The sequence below is a fragment of the Podarcis bocagei genome (genome assembly GCF_964188305.1).
Source record: "Podarcis bocagei genome assembly, chromosome: 3".
Classification (NCBI taxonomy): domain Eukaryota; kingdom Metazoa; phylum Chordata; class Lepidosauria; order Squamata; family Lacertidae; genus Podarcis; species Podarcis bocagei.
In genome coordinates, this window is record NC_138127.1 from 111,768,533 (window position 1) to 111,788,649 (window position 20,117).

A 20,117-nucleotide genomic window follows, 5' to 3' on the forward strand; every position below is an offset into this window, starting at 1 on the left:
GGCTGGATTTATCAAGCCCTTCTTGGGCTCTTTCTCTTGTCCCCACCCTGGTGGTGGCACAGCCAGACCCAGCAGGGCACTGGCGGTGGCATCGCCCAGGGTGGGCATTTGATGGAAGGATAAAGGAAGGATCCGTCCAGAGCAGAACCAAAGATCTGTAGAGTCGGAAGGACCCTGAGGGTCATCCAGTCCACTAAGCAGGAGTCACAGCTAGAGAACCGCTGGCCAAATGGCCCCCCAACCTCTGCTGGAACCCCTCCAAGGAAGGACAGCACCTCCCAAGGGAGCCCATTCCTCCCCCAGCCCTTTGTATATGATTTTGTTTTACAATTTAGACTAGTCACTTTTACATCCTTAAGATATCAATGACTTCCCTTCTTCTCTTCCATGGTTCATTTTACATATCATAAATCCTCGCATATTTTACAAAAACTATACCGTTCACTATTCCATTATTGCACCCATCAAAACTTATTTACGCTGTTGAATTTATCTGAATGCTGCCAACGTTTTCAGCTGTACACAATTATTTCCTATACATTCAAAAACGTTTTCCAATCTTCTCTAAATGTATGTTCTTCTTGTTCTCTTATTCAACCAGAGCCAGGGCCTTTTCAACACTGGCCCCGGCCTAGTGGAACGCTCTGCCTCATGAGACCAGGGCCCTGCGGGATCTGATTTCTTTCCGCAGGGCCTGTAAGGCAGAGTTGTTCCGCCTGGCCTTTGGCTTGGAGCCAATTTGATTCCCTCCCCCTCTTTCTTTTTCCCTTTCTCCTCCTGTGATGAGGCTGCATTTTAATGTTTTAATGTTGTATTTTAATCTTGTTTTTTAAGTTGTGTTTCAATCAGCTTGTTTTTATTATTGGTTGTTGGCTGCCCTGAGCCCGCTCTTGGCTGGGGAGGGCGGGGTATAAATAGAATTTCCACCAGCGCATATTCCATCAGTTTAAGTTGCCATTCTTCTTTAGCTGGGGCCTCACTCGTTCTCCATTTTGGGGCTAACAAAACACGGGCTGCAGTAGTAGCGCACATAAACAACCTTTCTTGACACCTGGGAATTTGACACCCAACAGAAAAGACTCGGGTTTTTTGGAGGAAAGTACTTTTAAACATTTTTCTTCCAATTCATTCTTGATCATTTCCCGATACTCTTTTACCCGCATTCCTCCCCCAGGCCTTACCAGCTCCACGGTGCCAAAGCCCCCAGTGCCCAGGATGACTGGCTTCCCTCGCTGATCCCCATCTTCGTAGAAAACAGGGAGGAGGTCCTGGAGCTGGAGGGGGTTCTGAGCTCCCTCTAGGAAGGACCCCCTGCAGAGAGAGAGAGAGAGAGAGAGAGAGAGAGAGAGAGAGAGAGAGAGAGAGAGAGAGAGAGACTGGGTGCCCAGCAGCCACATAATCTTGCTGGAGGCTTTCCCTCCCTGGGGGGGGGTGAAAATTCAGGTCCCTCTTCTGCGTGGGAAATGAGGAGGTCCCTCACTCTCGTTGCCACCATGGCTAGCTGATGCCCCTGATGCCCAGACCCTGGGAAGGGCAGTAGCCAGGGCCCCTGCTGTGGGCCCATCGCTGGCCCCTTGCCAAGCCCCTCCCCACGTCTGCCGCCAGCCCTGCAGTGGCGCCCCAAAGTCAGAAGAGACACAGGAGCAGAGACAGACAGAGACAGGTCCCTCGCGCGCAACAGTGCTGACACCGGCTGGCAGCAACGCCACTCCAGGGCTTCAAGGTGTCTGTCCGCAGATGCCGAGCTTGGCTAGAGGTCAGGATGAAAAACAGCTGCTCTGTCGCTTCCCTGGGTCTCCAGCGAGGGATCCCACCTTGCTGTGGAGGGGGTCTTTCAAAAGCGGGCAACCCCAGAGGGCTGGCCACGAGCCAGGCAAGGGGAGGCACCTGCCCAGGCTCAGGAACACAGAGGGAAAGTGGCCAGGAAGGGGGAAGTCTGCCCTGGCACTCCCCACCTGGGCAGAGGGCAAAGGGCCTGGCTGCTGCCAGGTAGAGTTGGAAGGGGTCCAAGGGGTCAGTCTAGTCCAAAATGTGGGCTTCTTTCTTTCTCCACATCTGGGCTCCCTGGACCACCACAGCGGCCCCCATCAGCCCCGATGCCCCCACCCAAACCGCAGGAGTTTGAGCACTGACCGTCTGGGCTCAGAGAAGGGGGGAGCCTCCTGCGCCGCCGTTTCCCTGCGGGGAGGGGGAAGAAAAGGCGAAATCAGCAAAGTGAAAGGTCCCTTCCCATCCCTCCCAGCTCTTCCCAAACATGCGCCCACAAACACCCCCAGGGCCGAAGAAGCCCCCACCCCACCCCAAACCTATTGGCGACTCTCTTCCCACAGCCTCTTCCCGTGTCAAGGGAGTCGTCCTCCTCTAGGGCTCCAAAGAGCCCGCTCTGTCCCAAAGGGGGTGAATTGAGTACACAGGCAAAGTGCAGAAATCGGGTCACAGAATCATAGGATTGCAGAGTTGGGAGGGACCTCGGGGGGTCATCTAGTCCAGCCCCTGAGATTAAGAGTCTCGTGCCCTACCGACTGAGGGTCACTTAAGCAGTTCTCAGGCGGAGACTTGAAGCCAACTCTACCTCTTGGCAACATTCGCCAAAGGGACTGAGCCCATTTGTCTTGGCAGCGTGGTGTAGCGGTTAGAGCGCCAGACCAGAAGCTGGGAGAACCCAGGGTTCAAATCCCCATGAAGCTCGCTGGGGGTGACGTGGGCCAGTCGCTGCCTCTCTCAGCCTAGCCTCCCTCACAGGGTCATTGTGGGGCTAAAATGAGGAAGGGGAGAGCCATGCGTGGCTCCTTGGAGGAGAAATTGGGATATGAATGAGTTGCTCTGGGATGCCACCACAGCTCAAGGGGCATGACAGGATCCTGGATTGGGGCCTCGGGTGAACCCTTGGTTTAAGCAAGGAAGAGGAAGGGCCGTGATGGGACCCCGCAGGCAGAGCCCACCCAATTCCGCAGGGCAGGAGGAACCCCCATCCCAGGTCCTGCCTGAAGGACGGGGCTGCCGGAAAGGGGTCAGAGGCCCCAAAGACCCCCTTGCAAGGGAAGACCCTAAATGCAGACCTCACAGCCCTGGGACTCAGTGTCCACCACCTGAGATAGTTCAACAGCCAAAGCCACATTCCCATCCGCCTGACATAGTTGTATTAGATTCAGCACCAATGAAGGAAGGTGGCGATGGGTCTCCGAGGACACATGGCAACTTGTGGAACGAGGCCTTTGTTTGAAAACCACATCGATTTGGAGATTAAACGCAATTAAACAGACATTTGGTGCTTCTGCTGGGAGTGGGTGGGATTGCTGAATATTGATTGTTGCTTCTTGTATAAATAAGTGAAAACAATAAAATATGTTTTGGGGGGAGGGAAGGAAGAGCATGCAGGCAAGACCAAGAGCCCGTTGGAGGAGAGGGACTGGGGGCCACATCTTTCCGTCTCTCAAGCCCCCTTATTATTTTGCCTATTGAATGCTGGGTGTTGCTTATGTAACCTTGGTATATTTCTAGTACTGAAACATGTTTTTTCGTATGCTATTGCATTTGCCATTGTGTTGTTTTGCTGTGTTATTAAGGAATGGCTTCTTGCACGGTTTGGTTGTGTTCCTGATTTGCACTTTGAGCATGATTTTCAGCATATAAAGAAAAAGAAAAAAGAAAAAAGAAAGAAAGAAAGAAAGAAAGAAAGAAAGAAAGAAAGAAAGAAAGAAAGAAAGAAAGAAAGAAAGAAACGGGGGCTAGAATCTCCTCCCGCAAAGTCTTGCTGAACCCCAAAGACGGGTTGCCTGCATCTTCTACACACCCAGGGCCAGGGAACCCCAGATTTGGGTGGGGAGTGGTCTTGATACGGAGAGAGGAAGGAGGACAGGAATGCAACTCCTTCCACGTGGAAGCCCCTTTAAAGGGGAGCCAAATACTTACGTCTCTTGGCTGCACATGGGGCTCAGTTCCTGAAAGTCCCTGTGGGGAAAGGCAGGAGAGGGGAGATGTCAGTTTGAGATCCACCTGGGCGCAGGTGCAGACCAGGAAGGCCAAAGGGGGCGCTGGTTCTCAGCTCCTTCCTGGCAGTCAGGGTTGAAGACAAACACTGACTTGGGAGTCCAGAGACCTTTGACCTTCAGTTTTCTGAATGAGCTGGGCTTCAAACACCCCTCCATGCAAAGAGCTGAGAGCTGCGCCATTTGGACAACTGCTATAAGCTCAGAGGCTCCCAACACTTTCAAGCCCCCGTCCCCTTGGCTCCATAAACTCATCCCCAGCCCCTCCGACCCTATTAAAAAGCATTATTCAGAAGAACAGCAGTTTGCACGGCCCACTAAGGAAGGTACTAGCGCAGCAGAATTCAAAGCAGTAACAATTAATTGCGCATTTCTCGAAATCCCAATTAAAAGTACTTAGTTTAACTCGACAAAACAGATGAACTCAACTCCGTGATACCAGTTTTGCAAAGCGTGGCACTCATTTAAACCTCCAGTGCCCGCCTGCTGCCCCTTCCTTCTTAGCACCCCTAGGGAATCCCCAGGGCGTGAGACCATCCACTTTGGTCACATGGATAGGGAACCCTCCTGAAATGTGAGGATAGCCCCCTCAGCCCCTCCCCTCCTCCCCACAGACAGGCTCAACCGGATCCTGGCTTACTCCTTGGCAATTGCAATGCAGGCGACCTCCTCCTGGGCCCGGCAGCTGGCTGTCCGGCGGATGTTGCTGCAAGCGAGGAGAAGAAGCAGAGAAGGCCGTTCCCAGGTAGAGAAAAAGACAGAAGAATTAAGTCTACGCCAGGGATATTCTTGGGGGGGGGCGCGCTGTGGGTTAAACCACAGAGCCTAGGGCTTGCCGATCGGAAGGTCAGCGGTTCGAACCCCCGCAACGGGTGAGCTCCCGTTGCTCTGTCCCAGCTCCTGCCAACCTAGCAGTTCAAAAGCACGTCAAAGTGCAAGTAGATCAATAGGTACCACTCCAGCGGGAAGGTAAACGGCGTTTCCATGCGCTGCTCTGGTTCGCCAGAAGCGGCTTAGTCCTGCTGGCCACATGACCCGGAAGCTGTACGCTGGCTCCCTCGGCCAGTAAAGCAAGATGAGCGCCGCAACCCCAGAGTCAGCCATGACTGGACCTTATAGTCAGGGGTCTTTACCTTTACCTGTGGCTTTATTGACAACTGCCTGCCAGGAAGGTGGGTCCTCTCCAAAACAGAGGGCCACCAACCCCCCTGCTTGACCGCTTACTGCAAAGGTTTTCAACCTTTATGAGCCCATGGCTGCCTTGACCAACTAAGTTCTTTCTGCGGCACCCCTGGGTTGCGCCACCCCTTGCCTGCAGAGCTGGCAGCCCCTCACCCTTTTTCGAACACCCTCCCTTGTGGTGTGTTCTCTCTCCTTGGGAGTCCTCTGGGCAGCCGCAGCTACCATCCCTAGTCTCTGAGGTGCACCCCCTGCCCCAAAGAGAGGTGCCTCCTCACACTGCCCCACGGGGGCCTGGGAAGCACCCCCCTGACCAGCCCCAGAGGACCCTTCGCCTGGGAAGCTTGCAGCCAGGGCTGCTGCAACAAACAGCTGTGCAAGCCTTGGGGAGGCAGAGATGCGAGAGGGCATCAGAGGAGGGAGGGAAGGAAAGAGGGGCAGAGTGCGGGGGTCAGGTGGGATTGCTATGAGGAATTATGAAATATGGAGCAAGCCATTGTGTCAGCAATGAAAGCATTGCCTTGACTGGGTTTGATTCATTGACAATAATTTCTGATCGAATCCCACAGGCCTCCGCATCTCTGCCATTTGCGTTCTCTGCACCTGACAGGCACGGATAAGCATTCTGAAACACAGGTCAGTTGCTGCATCAGGCATCCTGGGTCATCAAGATAGAAGGTAGGTTTGATGTTTAGGTAGTTTAATCTTTAGGTAGATCTTAAGGGCCAGGAAGAGAGTTCACAAAGAGATGGTAAATACTGCCATCCTTCCTCTCATGTTTATGACCTCTGGGTTTCCTAAAAGCATTCCTCCTTGCTAACTCTTTTATTTACTCTGAACTACATATATGCATGCTCAAGTAGGAAATAGTTTCTTTGTAATTAAAATAATTTCTTCTGATCTGACTTTGGCCCAGTGGGGTTTTTGAAATGCTCAGAGGAAATCTGATTGATTCTTACGAACCCTGTGTAAAAAGTTCTTTGTGAATAAAACGACCTTGGCCAAAGGGTGGACAGGATTATTATTGGCACCTCCTCCCAGAGTCTTGCTGGTCAAGCCTTGTGTGTATTTTATTAACCAGAGTCCAATCCTTCCTTGCTTTGGGAACGCTACCACAGAGGCCAGAGGATATTTCACCAGGGTTGCCTGCAGCACCCCTGACCATCATTCAAGGCACCCCAGGGTGCCAAGAAGGCACACGGGTTGAAAACCACTGGCTTACCGGATGAGAGACAGCTCCCCAAAGTGGTCCCCGGCCTTCAGGACTCGGATGTGCTCCTCTTTCCCCTCCACGCTCCTTGTCACCTCCACCTGTGTGTCCCAAAGAGGGCATGAAGCAGACTGGGCAGGTGCGTGGCTGGCCTCCCCAGCTCCCCTCTGCCCCATGGCCGGGGAGGGGGGCAGTCGTCTCCCCACCCGTCAGTGGCCCTGGCATGGGTGTGGCTGGCCAGGGACTGCCCTGGAGGTCACTGCAGGAGGCCTGCCTATCCTGCTGCTCTTTGGAAGGGACCCCCGAGGGTCATCCAGTCCAGCCCACGAAATGCAGAGAGACTCTTGACCCTGCCAGAGCACACGTGCAAGAGCCCAGCTGGGGCAGAGGGCGGGGGGAGAGGTTCTGGGGCTCTTGAGAGGCACATCCTCAGCCCCACACATGTGGAAGGCTGTCAGTGAAGTTGTGGGGGGCGACACTGGGCATTCTCCCTTAAAAAAACTCTGGGGTGGAGCGGGGAGGGGGCAAGGATGAACTGGGACCCACCTGTCCACTGAGAATGAAGAAAAAGGTCCTCCCCTCGTCTCCTTCCTGGATGATCATTTCATCCTGGGCGAAGGTGCGCTGGAGGGGGCAGAGAAAGGGATGCTGCAACTGGGCACCAGTTTACCCACAAGGTCGCCTCACCCCACTTGTGAGCCCCACTTGGCTGCTTCGATCGGCGGCATTGGAGCTGCCACAGGTGCCGCGGAATACCCATTCCACCTTCGTAAGAACCTCCGGAACTCCCTGCCCCTTGACGCTAAACAGACGGCTTCACTGTACTCCTTTTGGCGCCCGACATTCTTGTTTAGACAAACTCACCCAGATGCAAGATCAAAATAAAGAGCAAAAATAGAACAAATCAATAACTCCCGGTCCCCCACACACTTTAAAACGCATATAGGATGTCAATCAGCCCAAGGCCTGGTTGAAGAGGAACGGTTTTGCCTGGTGCCTGTATAATGAAGGGGCCAAGCGAGCTTCCCTGGGGAGAGCATTTCACAAATGGGGAGCCACTGCAAAAAAGGCCCTGTTCTCCTGTTGCTGTGAACTTTGGTTCTTTAAGTGTTTTAACTTTTTTGTATTTTAAAGTATTGTTGTAGATTTTTCTGGATTTTAAAAATCTTTTTGTAAACTGCTCTGAGGTTGTTTTATCCCCTTATTTCTTTTATGAAATGAAGAAACAGGCATGTGCAGAGGGAGGGGAAGGAGAAGCGGAGTCTGTGTGCCCACTGCCCATCCGTCTAGGTACTGGAGACCACAACTTTGGCAAGCTGCAGAGCAGGGCACCGACCTCCCATGCCAGGCCAGTACCAGAGGCCGGGGGGGGGGAGCATGGCTAGCCAGGCCACATCATTTTCCTGCCCCCACACCCTACATTTGATTCCCAGAGCCAGATGCAGCAGCAGCTGAATCCTACTGGGCATTTGACAGCGGCAAAGGAGGCCCTGGGCGTGCCAAGACCCAGGCCTTCTGTGCCACCCCCCCCTGCCCGCCCCCTGAGGCAGCAGGCTCCTCCTGCCCAAGAGAAGGACCGGCCCTTGTTACCTCCTCCGCAGAGTCCAGCAGCTGGGACAAGGCAGCATCTGAGAGGCCTTGGAGAGGCTTCACCCTGGAAGAGAAAACACAAATGCCCCGGATATCCCAGACGTGGAATCACAGAGTCGGAAGGTGCCCCCAGGGGTCATCTAGTCCAACCCGCTAGGGCGCAGGAATCGCAACGAAAGAGTCCGCCAGGCCAAAGGCAGCCTGCAAGCCCCAACACCAGGTGGCGTTGCCCAACTGTGGCGAGGAAATGCCCTCGCCGCATGCTCAGAGGTACCCTCTCTTCACTGGGCAGTCATTTCTCAAGCCCTGAAGGGAGCCCATCTGCCCTCAGGCCACTTGCTCGTCCTCTGTCCCCACACCATCCCAGGCAGGCAGCAACCAGACCCCATGATGGGCGCTGCGGAAGGAGGAGGTGTGCGGTTGTGTTTGAGAGAGAGAGAGAGAGGGAGGTTTCACAACAGGTTTTCCCAAAGAAGGGAGCGCCAGATTCCTGCTTGGGACAGCCAAGGGGTGGGGGGTGTCCAGCTGCTTGAGGGGGGCTCCCTGGCCACCCTCACCTCCGCAGGCCGGCCAGCACCTCTGCCCTCTGCCGCTTGGCATTCTCGGTGATGATGGTGCGGTACGTCTGGCGGTCGATGGCCCATAACTCCACCAGGGTGAGCGCTGGGGGGGGGGGGAGAAAAACAGGACTGGGGTTGCATTGAGGAGACAGGCGACCCCGACACACACACACAACCCCGACATCAAAGCCCCTCCTTGCCAGGCAGCTCTGCACTGGCCCCCTTCGGAAAGCAAGAAGAGGCAAGACGCCCCCTGAAGAAAATGTCCGGCTGAATAGTTTAAGAAGAGCCTGCTGGTTCTAGGAATCTTGGCAGACTGCCTCTGGAGCTGGATAATAATAATAATAATAATAATAATAATAATAATAATAAATTTTTATTTATATCCCGCCTTCCCCAGCCAAAGCCGGGCTCAGAACAGTAAAATAATACAGCATTCTAAAATCAAATCATTATGAAATCAGTTCAAATCAAATTCATGGCAACCATTGAGCTAGAGTTCTGTGAGGATCGCCAAAGGAGGGGGTCAGACTGTGCCTTGGCCAAAGGCCTGGTGGAACAGCTCCGTCTTGCAGGCCCTGCGGAAAGATGTCAAGTCCCGCAGGGCCCTGGTTTCTTGGGACAGAGTGTTCCACCAAGTTGGGGCCAGTACTGAAAAGGCCCTGGCTCTGGTTGAGGCCAGCCTAACCTCCCTGTGGCCTGGGACCTCAAAGATGTTTTTGTTTGAAGACCATAAGGTCCTCCGTGGGACATACCAGGAGAGGCGGTCCCGTAGGTACGAGGGTCCTAGGCCATATAGGGCTTTAAAGGTTAAAACCAGCACCTTGAACCTGACCCTGTACTCCACCGGGAGCCAGGGCAAAGGGAGCCCCATCTAGTCCAACCAGATGCCACAAAGGGGAACCTGTGAGCGGCATCTGAGCATGAGAGCATCTCTGCAACTCTGCACTGGCCCCGTTTGGAAAGCAAGAAGAGGCAAGCCGGCTGTCCAGGAGTGTGGCGGTTGCTCGAGAGTAACCAGGCAAGACTCTGTCTTTTACAGGCTTTATTCTTGGTGCAAACTATTTGCAGTGCAGAGCGTCCTAAGTTCATGTCTGGCTCAATCGCTAGAAGTATCCGGGAGTGGTCGGTTTTTGTACCTCCCCCAGCATAAAAGTCGCGTCACCCCCAGCCTTTTCCGCCCCTCCCTGCACCGCAGACTACTGCGCAGAATGGGCGCTGGCAAGGGCACGCTTCCCGCCTCTCTGGCTTGCTCAGGGTCGGTGTTGAGGCTCTCCCTAGCATCCTCTGGCCCCTGGAGGTGGGGCTTCCCTCCTCGCCGGAAGAGATATTTTCGGAGGCTCCCTATAACACAACTGCCCTTCCACCTCTCGCCTCTGAGTTGATGGCAGTTCCCTGACACCGTCTCCTGAAGAAAATGTCTGGCTGAATAGCCTGCTGGTTCTAGGAATCTTGGAGCTGGAGGGGCCTCAGAAGGGCCCTGTTGGATCAGGGCAAAGGGGGCCCCATCTAGTCCATCGCCCTGTTCTCACTGTGGCTGGCCAGACGCCACAAAGGCAAACCTGCAAGAAGCCTCTGAGCACAAGATCATCTCTCCTCTCCTGCAGTTTCCAGAAACTGGGATTCGAACGCACGGCTGCCTTTCAGAGGCGCCTCCATGACCCCCACGCCAGTGAGCCAAGGGTCCTGGCTGCCCCCATCCCTTGCCCCGATACCTCCCCTGCGCAAGAATGCCCCCTGCTTCACCATGCGCCTCTCCCCACTCCTCACAAAGCGCAACTGTCACATGCCAATGTCATAAATGCGTGCGAGGGTGTTGCGGAAGGGAACGGCAATTTCCAAGACGCGGCGTGGGCAGCTCTCTTGCCATTAACTTTCTCAAAAAAACAACAACCACCGTCGCATCTCGACTGGCAGCACGCTGCATCGCAAGAGGCCTGCCACACTTCAGATGGACGATAAACATGGCACCGGAAAGTCTTTGTTCCGGAACTAAAGCCAAGGGCTGGAACTTAAAAAGCAGGGGCCCCCCTAATGTTTCTGATGCCCCCCCCCCCCAGCAATCTTCCAGAGACACGAGAAACAGGGGAGGCTGATGCAGCCTCTGTTCAATAGGTAGAGGATGCCATTGTATCATCGCCATGGCAACAGGACAAGGATGCCCCAGTCGGCTTGGCTGGCAAAGGCAGGACCCATGGAGGAATTTGCCCGCCTCCTGGGCCCCAAACAGGCAAGAAAGCCGACACTCGTGGGCAGGGATGGCTGCCCAGGGCAGAGACCCACTTGGGGCAGGCCCATGTGGGGGGCGGGGGGCTTGCTAAGTGGGTCAAGTCTTACCCAACACTTGGTTCCCTCCCGGCTCTCAGCCTCATTATTTCAGATAAGTGGAAACCGCTTCCCCAGCTGCTCCGTGTTATGAGTAGCTGCTACCGTCAAGTTATTACATAAAAGCTCACACTCCCCCTTTTGTAGTGCATTAAAAAACTTGAGTGGTATCTGGGGCACAAAAGATTCTGCCTCAATATATTTGTTCATTTTTTAAGGCGCCGCAGGAGCCGGGATGACGTGCCGTGTTTGGGTTATCATTCTGGTTATTATTCTCTTAATTAAACCTTTTCAGGGAAGAGCAGCTGCGGCCACGGATGATGCCCTCGGCACTCGCATCCCCTGCTCTACTTGGGGGATCCGACAAAAGGGACGACTTGTTCATGCAGCGCGGAGTGAAACTGCGGAACTCCCTCCCACGGTGGGGGGGGCAGTTAGGGACTCCAGCCGGGACGGCTGTAAGAGAGGATCAGGCAGATTCGTGGAGGAATAGAGGGCGGCCCATGACTAGTAGCCAGGATTACTATCATTCTTTATTAAATTTGTATTCTGCCCTATACCCGGGCAGGTCTCAGGGCGCTTCACAACATCTGGTATGCAGGATGAGACCCTCCCTGCCTGCAGACTGTCTGGCCAGAGTGGTGCATGCTCTGGTTATCTCCCGCTTGGACTACTGCAATGCACTCTACGTGGGGCTACCTTTGAAGGTGACTCGGAAACTACAACTAATCCAGAATGCGGCAGCTAGACTGGTGACTGGGACCACATAACACCAGTCTTGAAAGACCTACACTGGCTCCCAGTATGTTTCCAAGCACAATTCGGAAGTGTTGGTGCTGACCTTTCAAGCCCTAAATGGACTCAGCCCAGTATACCTGAAGGAGCATCTCCACCCCCATCGTTCTGCCCGGACACTGAGGTCCAGCACCAAGGGCCTTCTGGTGGTTCCCTCATTGTGAGAAGCAAAGCTACAGGGAACCAGGCAGAGGGCCTTCTCGGTGGTGGCGCCCGCCCTGTGGAATGCCCTCCCACCAGATGTCAAAGAGAACAACAACTACCAGACTTTTAGAAGACATCTGAAGGCAGCCCTGTTTAGGGAAGCTTTTAATATTTGATGCATTACTCTATTTTAATATTTTGTTGGAAGCCACCCAGAGTGGCTGGGGAAACCCAGCCAGATAGGCGGGGTATAAATAATAAATAATTATTATTATTATTATTATTATTATTATTATTATTATTATTATTCACAATATCAAAACACAAAACACATAATAATGCCTCTCTGCTGCCTCTTCAGTTGAATCCCAGTTGATGAAAGGCACGAGAGGGCCAGATCCTGTTTGCCAGGATCTGGTTAGCCACTGTGAGAACAAGTTGCTGGGCTGGAGGATGCTAATATTTACTTATATCCCACCTTTCCCCCTGACACGGAGTCAAGGAGGCTTACAGCTAAAACAGAAACAGCTGGTGGGCCATTGGCCTGATCCAGCCAGCTCTTCTCTTGCTCTTACGCAGAGGTAGGCAACCTAAGGCCTGGGGGCCGGATGCGGCCCAATCGCCTTCTCAATCCGGCCCGCCGATGGTCCGGGAGTCAGCCTGTTTTTACATGAGTAGAATGTGTCCTTTCATTTAAAATGCATCTCTGGGTTATTTGTGGGGCATAGGAATTCGTTTATTAATATATATATATTTCAAATTATAGTCTGGCCCCCCACAAGGTCTGAGGGACGCTGTCCGGCCCCCGGCTGAAAAACCTCCTGCCATCTGGAGAGAGCAGGATTCAGACAGTCCCTCCCAGGCGCCCAGGAAAGTTGCATGTGGGTGGGAAAGGGCAGGATGGCCTGACCCACTCCAAGGGGTCAAGAGGAGCCGCAGCTGGTATCAGGGGCAGAAGGGGGCAAGGAGGGTCCCAGGGACAACAACCCCCAACACACACACGCATGCGCACTGCTTACCCGTGACGGTGGCCGTGCGCCGGCAGTTGTACAGCACAGCCAGCTCCCCAAAGACGTCCCCCGGGAGCAGGCGGCGGAGTTGGCGTCCTTTCTGCGTCACGCTCAGCTCCCCTTCTGCAACGGGAGAACAAGGGCGGGTTCACACATGCACACACAACACGCCTGTTCTTGCCACTTTGGAAGCTCAGCACTTGTAGAAGCCGCTGTCGGGTGCAAGGTGGTTGGGAAATGTCTTGGGGGGGGGGCTGGGCAAAGGGTGGGAAAGAACCACAGAATGGTAGAGTTGGAAGGGACCCTGAGGGTCATCTAGTCCAACCCCCTGCAATGCAGGAATCACGGCCTCGGCCCAGTATACCTGAAGCAGCATCTCCACCTCCACCATTCAGCCCGGACACTGAGGTCCACCTCTGAGGGCCTTCTGGCAGTTCCCTCCCTGCAAAAAGTGAGGTTACAGGGAACCAGGCAGAGGGCCTTCTCAGTGGTGGCACCTGCCCTGTGGAACACTCTCCCATCAGATGTCAAGGAAATAAAGAACTATCTGACTTTTAGAAGACATCTGAAGGCAGCCCTGTTTAGGGAAGTTTTTAACGTGTGACATTTTTATGTATTTTTACTCTTCATTGGAAGCTGCCGCCCAGAGTGGCTGGGTAAACCCAGCCAGATGGGCGGGGTGCAAATAAATAAATAAATAAATAAATAAATAAATAAATAAATAAATAAATAAAAATAATAATAATAATAATAATAATAATATTTTAAGTAATCTCTGACAGGTGGAGAGCTAACCTCTGCTTAAATTCCTCCAAGGAAAGAGAGGTCACCGCCTCTCAAAGGAGCACAAGCTGTCAACGTTTCCCTTTTTTTAACAGAAATTCCCTTATTCTGAATAGGATTCCTCGCAAGAAAAGGGAAAAGTTGACAGCTATGCAAAGGAGCCCATTCCACTGCCAAATGGGTTTTACTGCCAGGAAGTTCTTCCTGATGTTTAGTTCAAATTTTTCTTGTAAGTTGAATCCATTGGTTCACGTCTTCCCCTCTGGAGCGGGAGAAAACCAGTTTGCTCCATGTGGCAACCCTTGAGATATTTGAAGAGAGCTCTCATATCTCCCAAGAAAAGACCCCGGGAACTTTGGTTTCCCTTTGCTGAGCTACAATCAGAATCACAGAATTGCAGGGACCCCCAAGGGTCATCCAGACCCACCCCACTGCAAGGCAGGAATCCCAGCTGAAGAACCCCTGACAGGTGTCCATCCCACCTCAGCACCCGAAACAAACTACAGTTCCCAGGATTCTCTGGGGGAGAGAACCAGGTGCTTAAGGGAAAGCACTCTGCACCAGCTCAGTGGCACTCTCTCCTCGCTGCTCATGTCATGTGGCCTCTTCTTTTCCATCCATGGAGAAGGGCCTCCGAAGAGGAGCACTGGAGCTGCTCTGGTTTCCCAGCAGAGCCAGGAAATTGCTGCTGGTGTTCTTGGTCTTGTTAATTAAATGCGTATACGGCCCTATTCCCATAGATCTCTGGGCGGTTCACAACATAAAATCACAATATAAAAACCACGAAACACAGAATAAAAATAAGAACAAAAACAGACGCGAAAGAATCCCCCAAATACATTTTAAAAGGGCAACAAGACTTCCATCAGCAAAAGGAACTTTTTCACCTAAAGGTGTCTAATGAAGGCGATTCCCCTTTAGAAAATCAAATAGAGCCCCTCTCCCTTTGGGGTGCTTCCGAGCTCTAAAATTCTGTGATTTTATTGGTTTTAGGCAGGCAGAAAAAAGCCTCTTTGGGTGTGAAGGGGTGCAGCCAGGAATTCGGTGTGTGTGCGTGGAGGGGCCATCCCAAAGCAGGTGCCGGGGGTGGGGGTGGCGCTGCCTGCGGATCATCAGTCCTCCTTTGGGTCTGGGGTCTTCCATGCCAAGGAGGGCACTGGGCTCCGGAGTGGGGCCCTCTGTCGCCTGCTCACCAGCCACGATGTACATGGTGTGCCCGTCGTCCCCCTCGGCCACCACGGTGCCCCCGGGCTGGTGCTGCTCGGGCACAAAGCTCTCCACCAGCGGCTGGCTCTTCCCGTCTCCCAGGCACCGCAGGAATTCGCTGCGCTTGACCGCGTCCAGGATCAGGCCGGTGTCCCTGGGGAGGGAAGAGGGGGGAGTTGGTGCCCATCCCAGAATCACAAGCTCGGCTCTTGCCCTCCATGCTTCTGAATCCCAGTTTCTGGAAAAGACGCTTGCGGGTTTCCCACAATGGCCATCTGGTTGGCACATGGTGAGAACAGGATCCTGGGCTCCTTGGGCCTCATCCATGCGCCAGTTCTCATGTCCTTCTCATCTCCAGCTCGGCCGCCGCCTGCCTGAGCAGAGCAGCCCCACCTGGCCAGTCCACCCAAGGCTTACCTGGGGGACTTGGGAATGCAGGGCAGCTGCCAGTCGCCATCGGAGTCCAGGGGCTCGGGGACGATGCCATGGCCTCGGCTGCCCCTGCGGGCGTCTTCCACCGGGGACTGGTCCAGAGAGCTCTCACCCGCGGGGTCCCGGGCCTCCTCCGAGTCCTCAGCTGCGGCCAAAGAGGAAGCAAGAAATGATAAAATTTGTAACTTATCTTAAGGTAAAGGTAAAGGGACCCCTGACCATTAGGTCCAGTTGTGGCCGACTCTGGGGTTGCGGCGCTCATCTCGCTTTCCTGGCCGAGGGAGCCGGCATACAGCTCGGTCCGGGTCATGTGGCCAGCATGACTAAGCCGCTTCTGGCGAACCAGAGCAGCGCACGGAAACGCCGTTTACCTTCCCGCTGGAGTGGTACCTATTTATCTACTTGCACTTTGACGTGCTTTCGAACTGCTAGGTTGGCAGGAGCAGGGACCGAGCAACGGGAGCTCACCCTGTCGCGGGGATTTGAACCACCAACCTTCTGATCAGCAAGCCCTAGGCTCAGTGGTTTAACCCACAGCACCACCCACATCCCAACTTAACTTAAAGACTATGTAAACAAGTGAAAATCGTTAGTAGGGTTGGAATATCACATGTAGTTTGATTCAGGACACAATGGAAAAGGGTTTGGATTATCACAAAAGATGCGGCAGGAACTGATTAATAATTAGGACCCAGACAGGGAAGGATGGAAGCCCAGGAGAATTCTTGGAATCTTGTTTTTATGATTTATGTTTGATATATCTATGTAAAATTGTGCATTGAAAAATCAAATAAATAAATTAAAAAATAAGAATAAAAGTCTGTGCAAAGCAGAAGAAAGAAGGAGGAAGCAGAAATAAGCCTTGCTGTGCTCCCCCCCCCTAGAAAAACACCCCCATTCCAGATCTCTCCTTTGTTCCCCAGAGGGGCTCCAGGGCCCTTTTATCTCCTTCCTGTTTTATAACTGGATATGGCTCTTTCCCATAATGGTCACACACACACACTGCATTGCCTGTAAGCACACTGGGAACCCTAGCAGGGGAAAGGGACCCCCAGGGGTCATCTAGACCAACCCCCTGCAGTGCAGGAATTGCAGCTAAAGGATCCCTGGCCGTCTCAGCTCTGCTTTCAACCCTCCAGCGGAGGAGAGCCCATCTCCCTCCGATGCCCACCCCACACTCTGAGAGCCCCATTTCAGAGCCGGCTACGGACAGCCACAAAAACCACACTTGGGCCGAAGCCTCGACCTCGCAGGGATAAAACAGAGCAGAGGAACCCTTTGCATCCTTCTTGGAAGAAGCTGCTAGAAGGGCCACCCTGGCTTGAGGGGGACACGCCACCTGCCAGCCCCACCCCCAGGACATCGCCTGCAGGGTTGGGAGGGGCCTGAGTGCGAAAGCCTGGGCAGCAGCCGTGGCTTCCCATCACTGCGGACAATATGGAGCCGAACAGACTGAAGATCTGACTCAGTGCAAGGCGGCTTGCCGTGCTTCTAAAATCATAGAATTGCAGAGCTGGAAGAGACCCCTGAAGGACATCTAGTCCAACCCCCTGCAGTCCAGGAATCTCAGCTCAAGCATCCATGGCAGATGGCCCTCCAATCTCTGCTTAGAAACCTCCGAGAAAGGAGAGACCACAACCTCCTGAGGGAGACTGATCCACTATTGAACAGCTCTTACTCTCAGAAAATTCTTCCTAATGTTTAGTCGGAATCTCCTTTCTTGCAACTTGAAGCCACGGGTTCGAGTCCTACCCTCTGGCGCAGGGGGAAACAGGCTTGTTCCCTTTTCTATGGGACAGCCCTTGAGATATTGGAAGGTGGCTCTCCTACCTCCTCTCCGTTTCCTCTTTCCCAGGCTTAACATCCCCAGCTCCTTCAACCGCTCCTCATCAGGCTTGGATCCTGTGCCTCTCCTTGGTGTGCCACTGAGGGGAGTTCTGCTTCTGAAGATGGGCAGGGGGGCATTTGGGCAGCCTCAGTAGGGGCTCCTATGCCTTAAAGACCTATGGGGCAGGAAGAGCTGGGGCCAGGCACCTGCTGAACTTAGTGCTCCAAAGAACATCAGAAACGTCTGCCAGATCCGGCCAAAGGGGGCAGCCCCTATGAGAGAGGACGAAAAAAGGTCTCTGCCCCAAAGCGGAGGCAGCCTAGAAATCCAGTCAAAGGAGCCAGAGGCATTCAAGGCAATCACTGCTTTGACTGCAAGGCAAGGGCTGGGGGGTGGGCAGATTACGTGGGGCACCCCCTAGGCGGCAGGCTGGGTGATGGACAGATCTGACCCACAGGAAGAGATTTATGAAGAGCCCTATGGCAACAGAAGAGGCTCCCTTGGAAGGTGGTGGCTTCTCCTTCCTTGGTCGGTAGCCCATCTGTCACAGATTCCTGCATCGCAGGGGGTTGGGCTAGATGACCTTTGGAGATCCCTTCCAATTATCAGTTCCACGGTTCTGCAATCCATTGCAGATCTTTAAACAGACATCTGTCAGTCAGGGATTCTTGAGCTGCGATTCCGGAATAGCAAGGGGTTGGGCGAGATGGCGCTTGAGGGTCCCGTTAGATCCTGAGACGTGCCCATCTCCCCCCCCCCGGGAACCCTCCTGCACAAGCCCCATTGAGATGAACGGGAGCCCATGACGGCGTGCTTGTGCAGGAGAACTTCCCGGCAGATCATGTCCCATTGCGATGAACGGGAAGGCGCAAAGGTGCCGCCCGAGGTTTTTGCCTGCGGAGCTGGAGGTCTCGGAATCCCAGAATGATCTTCCGCGACTTCTGTGCGGAGGGCAAGATTCCTCCACAACCTGTTGCTCTTTCAGTGGAACTCCAGAGAGAAAGAGAGGCAGAAAGGGGGCGCCCCCACCTCTTTCTGGGACCCCCTCTCCTCTGACCCACACAAACCCCACCACCACCCTCTGCCCCAGGGTCTCCTTACCAGCCTGGGGCAGTGCCACGCTCTCCAGGAATTCCTTCTCCTCTTGCAAGCGCAGATCCCTCAGGCGGAGATCCATCTCCTTTTGGGGGGGGCAGATTTCAAGAGGCGTCAACTCCGTTTTCTTCGAGGCTGTCAGGAAACAGAAGAGTGTTGGGGAGGGTGAAGAAGACGCCGCCCCCCCCAGTAGTTCCCCACTGCCGCTGATGCCAGCTGGGGGGGCAGTGGCACCATTTATGCCAGGGACCCTCATCTCCCCAGGAATCTCTGGGACACCCAGCCAGGTATGGGGCATGGGAGTTTCCAGCAGCAGCGCCCCACAGGCTCTCTCCGTCCCGCCAGCACCCAGAGCGCCCCACGCAGTCCCCAAACCCCCCTGCCCCACACTCCGTGCCACCCTCCCCAAGGCGGCACCTGTAGCCCAGCTCTCAAGCGCTGCCAAGTGCCCGGGTGCCTCCGCTCTGCCGCCGCTCCAGCTGCCGAGTGAGGGGCTGGTGGGCGAATGAGTCACCCCAGTTTCTGTGGGAGGGGGGAGGGGGGCAGGGGGGCGTGCCAACATCCTCGCTTGGGCATGGCTGCCGCGCCGCTAGCTCCCTGCCCTCTGAGCTCCTCCGCCAAACATGATGCCAACCTGTTGCCAGGGCAACCAGCCCAATTCCAGCGTCTTTCACTCAAGCGCAGGATTCTCCCCAGAGAATGCAGGGGGTGGGGGGGAGGGCAAAGCAAAGTGGGGGGGGGGAGCTGGGGGAGGGGCTGGGGGAGGGGGGCATCCATCCTGGACGGGGGGTTGGGGCAGGGGGGGCAAACTCCATCGCTGATGGAATAGGAGTGGGGAGGGAAGGGAGCGTCGAGCAGAGCCAAACACTGTGCCCATTCAGTCATATCGCAGAATCAGAGCACTGTGGAGTGGAAAGGGACCCTAGGGGGTCATCTAGTCCAACCCCCTAACTTATCCTAAACCACCCAGCTCCACAGAGAGAAAGGCAAGGCGGGGGGGGGGACCCAGGAGACACAGCCAATCCTCTCTTCTCCCCAGCAGGTGGCTTGAGGCAACCCTGAGGCAAGTGGCAGGTGCCAGGCTGACGTGTCAGGGCCACAGAGGCAGCCACGATTCGTGGTCTCAGCCTGGCCAGCTCCTCCAGACAGAAAACGGTGCAGGAGACTTCCACAAGTCAGCCCGAAGGAAGGGCCAGCGGGTGCTCAGACACAGAGCACCTTCTTGGCATCTAGGTGCCAGGTGTGCAGTGCTGGGAACTGCCCCCCACCTGGAACCCTGGGAGAGCTGTTGCTGCTCCGGTCAGTGCAGACAAGACTGAGCTACACGGACCAAGAGGCTTGACTCGGTGGAAGGCAGCTGCCTACCAGGTAGCGAAGAAGAAGAGGGTGCCTCTGAGCATGTCAGAAGCACGAGAGCCGTGGGGCAACCAGGTGGCACCTTCCAGGGATCTGGAAGGGGCTTTACGGGGGGGGGGGGGCTAAGTCCCAGCGCCTCCTGCCAGAAACAGATCTGGCCCTGGCTGGGCAGGCAGATGAAACTCCGCTTAGGACCAGTTGGATGCCCTCAAAGGAGCCCTCAAAGCTCTGCTCAGCTCTGGGCAAGGGGTCCTTCCAGAGGGCCAGGCCAGGAGTGGGCACCTGTCACCTGGTGAGGGGGCACCTCCATGCCCTCTAACCTTTCCCCAGTCAGCATCTTCTGCCTTTGGTCATCATAGACACACAGACACCTCTCACCTCTCTGCCTCCTCACAGGGTTGTTGTAAAGGAAAAATGTGCGAGAGAAGGGACCGTGTACAACACCTTCCACACATAAATGGAATGAAATAAAAATGTGGTGGTGAGCTGCCTTGAGGCTGCCAGGGGAAAAGGTGGAATATATTAATCACACTAATACTAAAGGAAACTATGAGAATGAGCGTTTCCTTCCTCTGGAGCACGGAAGTTATTTTCAGGACTCCACTTTCCCACCTA

At 54.4% G+C, this 20,117-nt stretch overlaps 2 protein-coding genes across 4 annotated transcripts in view; one reads left to right on the forward strand and one right to left on the reverse strand.

The window, feature by feature from the left end:
- ABHD1 (abhydrolase domain containing 1) overlaps nucleotides 1-20,117 on the forward strand; it is a 128,457-nt gene that overhangs the window by 61,343 nt on the left and 46,997 nt on the right. The window lies entirely within an intron of this gene.
- Nucleotides 1-20,117, reverse strand: part of LOC308583981 (cGMP-dependent protein kinase 2-like) — a 39,128-nt gene that overhangs the window by 11,307 nt on the left and 7,704 nt on the right. For 2 of the 3 annotated variants that reach the window (XM_081188546.1, XM_081188547.1), the window contains exons 2-13: nucleotides 18,153-18,281; nucleotides 15,209-15,368; nucleotides 14,779-14,945; nucleotides 12,812-12,925; nucleotides 8,526-8,631; nucleotides 7,969-8,032; nucleotides 6,925-7,002; nucleotides 6,391-6,479; nucleotides 4,630-4,695; nucleotides 3,913-3,951; nucleotides 2,134-2,178; nucleotides 1,182-1,311 (exon numbers count right to left, since the gene is read on the reverse strand). In XM_081188546.1, coding sequence (XP_081044672.1) covers nucleotides 1,182-1,311; nucleotides 2,134-2,178; nucleotides 3,913-3,951; nucleotides 4,630-4,695; nucleotides 6,391-6,479; nucleotides 6,925-7,002; nucleotides 7,969-8,032; nucleotides 8,526-8,631; nucleotides 12,812-12,925; nucleotides 14,779-14,945; nucleotides 15,209-15,368; nucleotides 18,153-18,281 — 1,187 coding nt within the window. Of the gene's footprint in view, nucleotides 1-1,181; nucleotides 1,312-2,133; nucleotides 2,179-3,912; nucleotides 3,952-4,629; nucleotides 4,696-6,390; nucleotides 6,480-6,924; nucleotides 7,003-7,968; nucleotides 8,033-8,525; nucleotides 8,632-12,811; nucleotides 12,926-14,778; nucleotides 14,946-15,208; nucleotides 15,369-18,152; nucleotides 18,282-18,563; nucleotides 18,748-20,117 lie in introns of those variants that run through there. The other variant, XM_081188545.1, reaches the window with a different exon arrangement.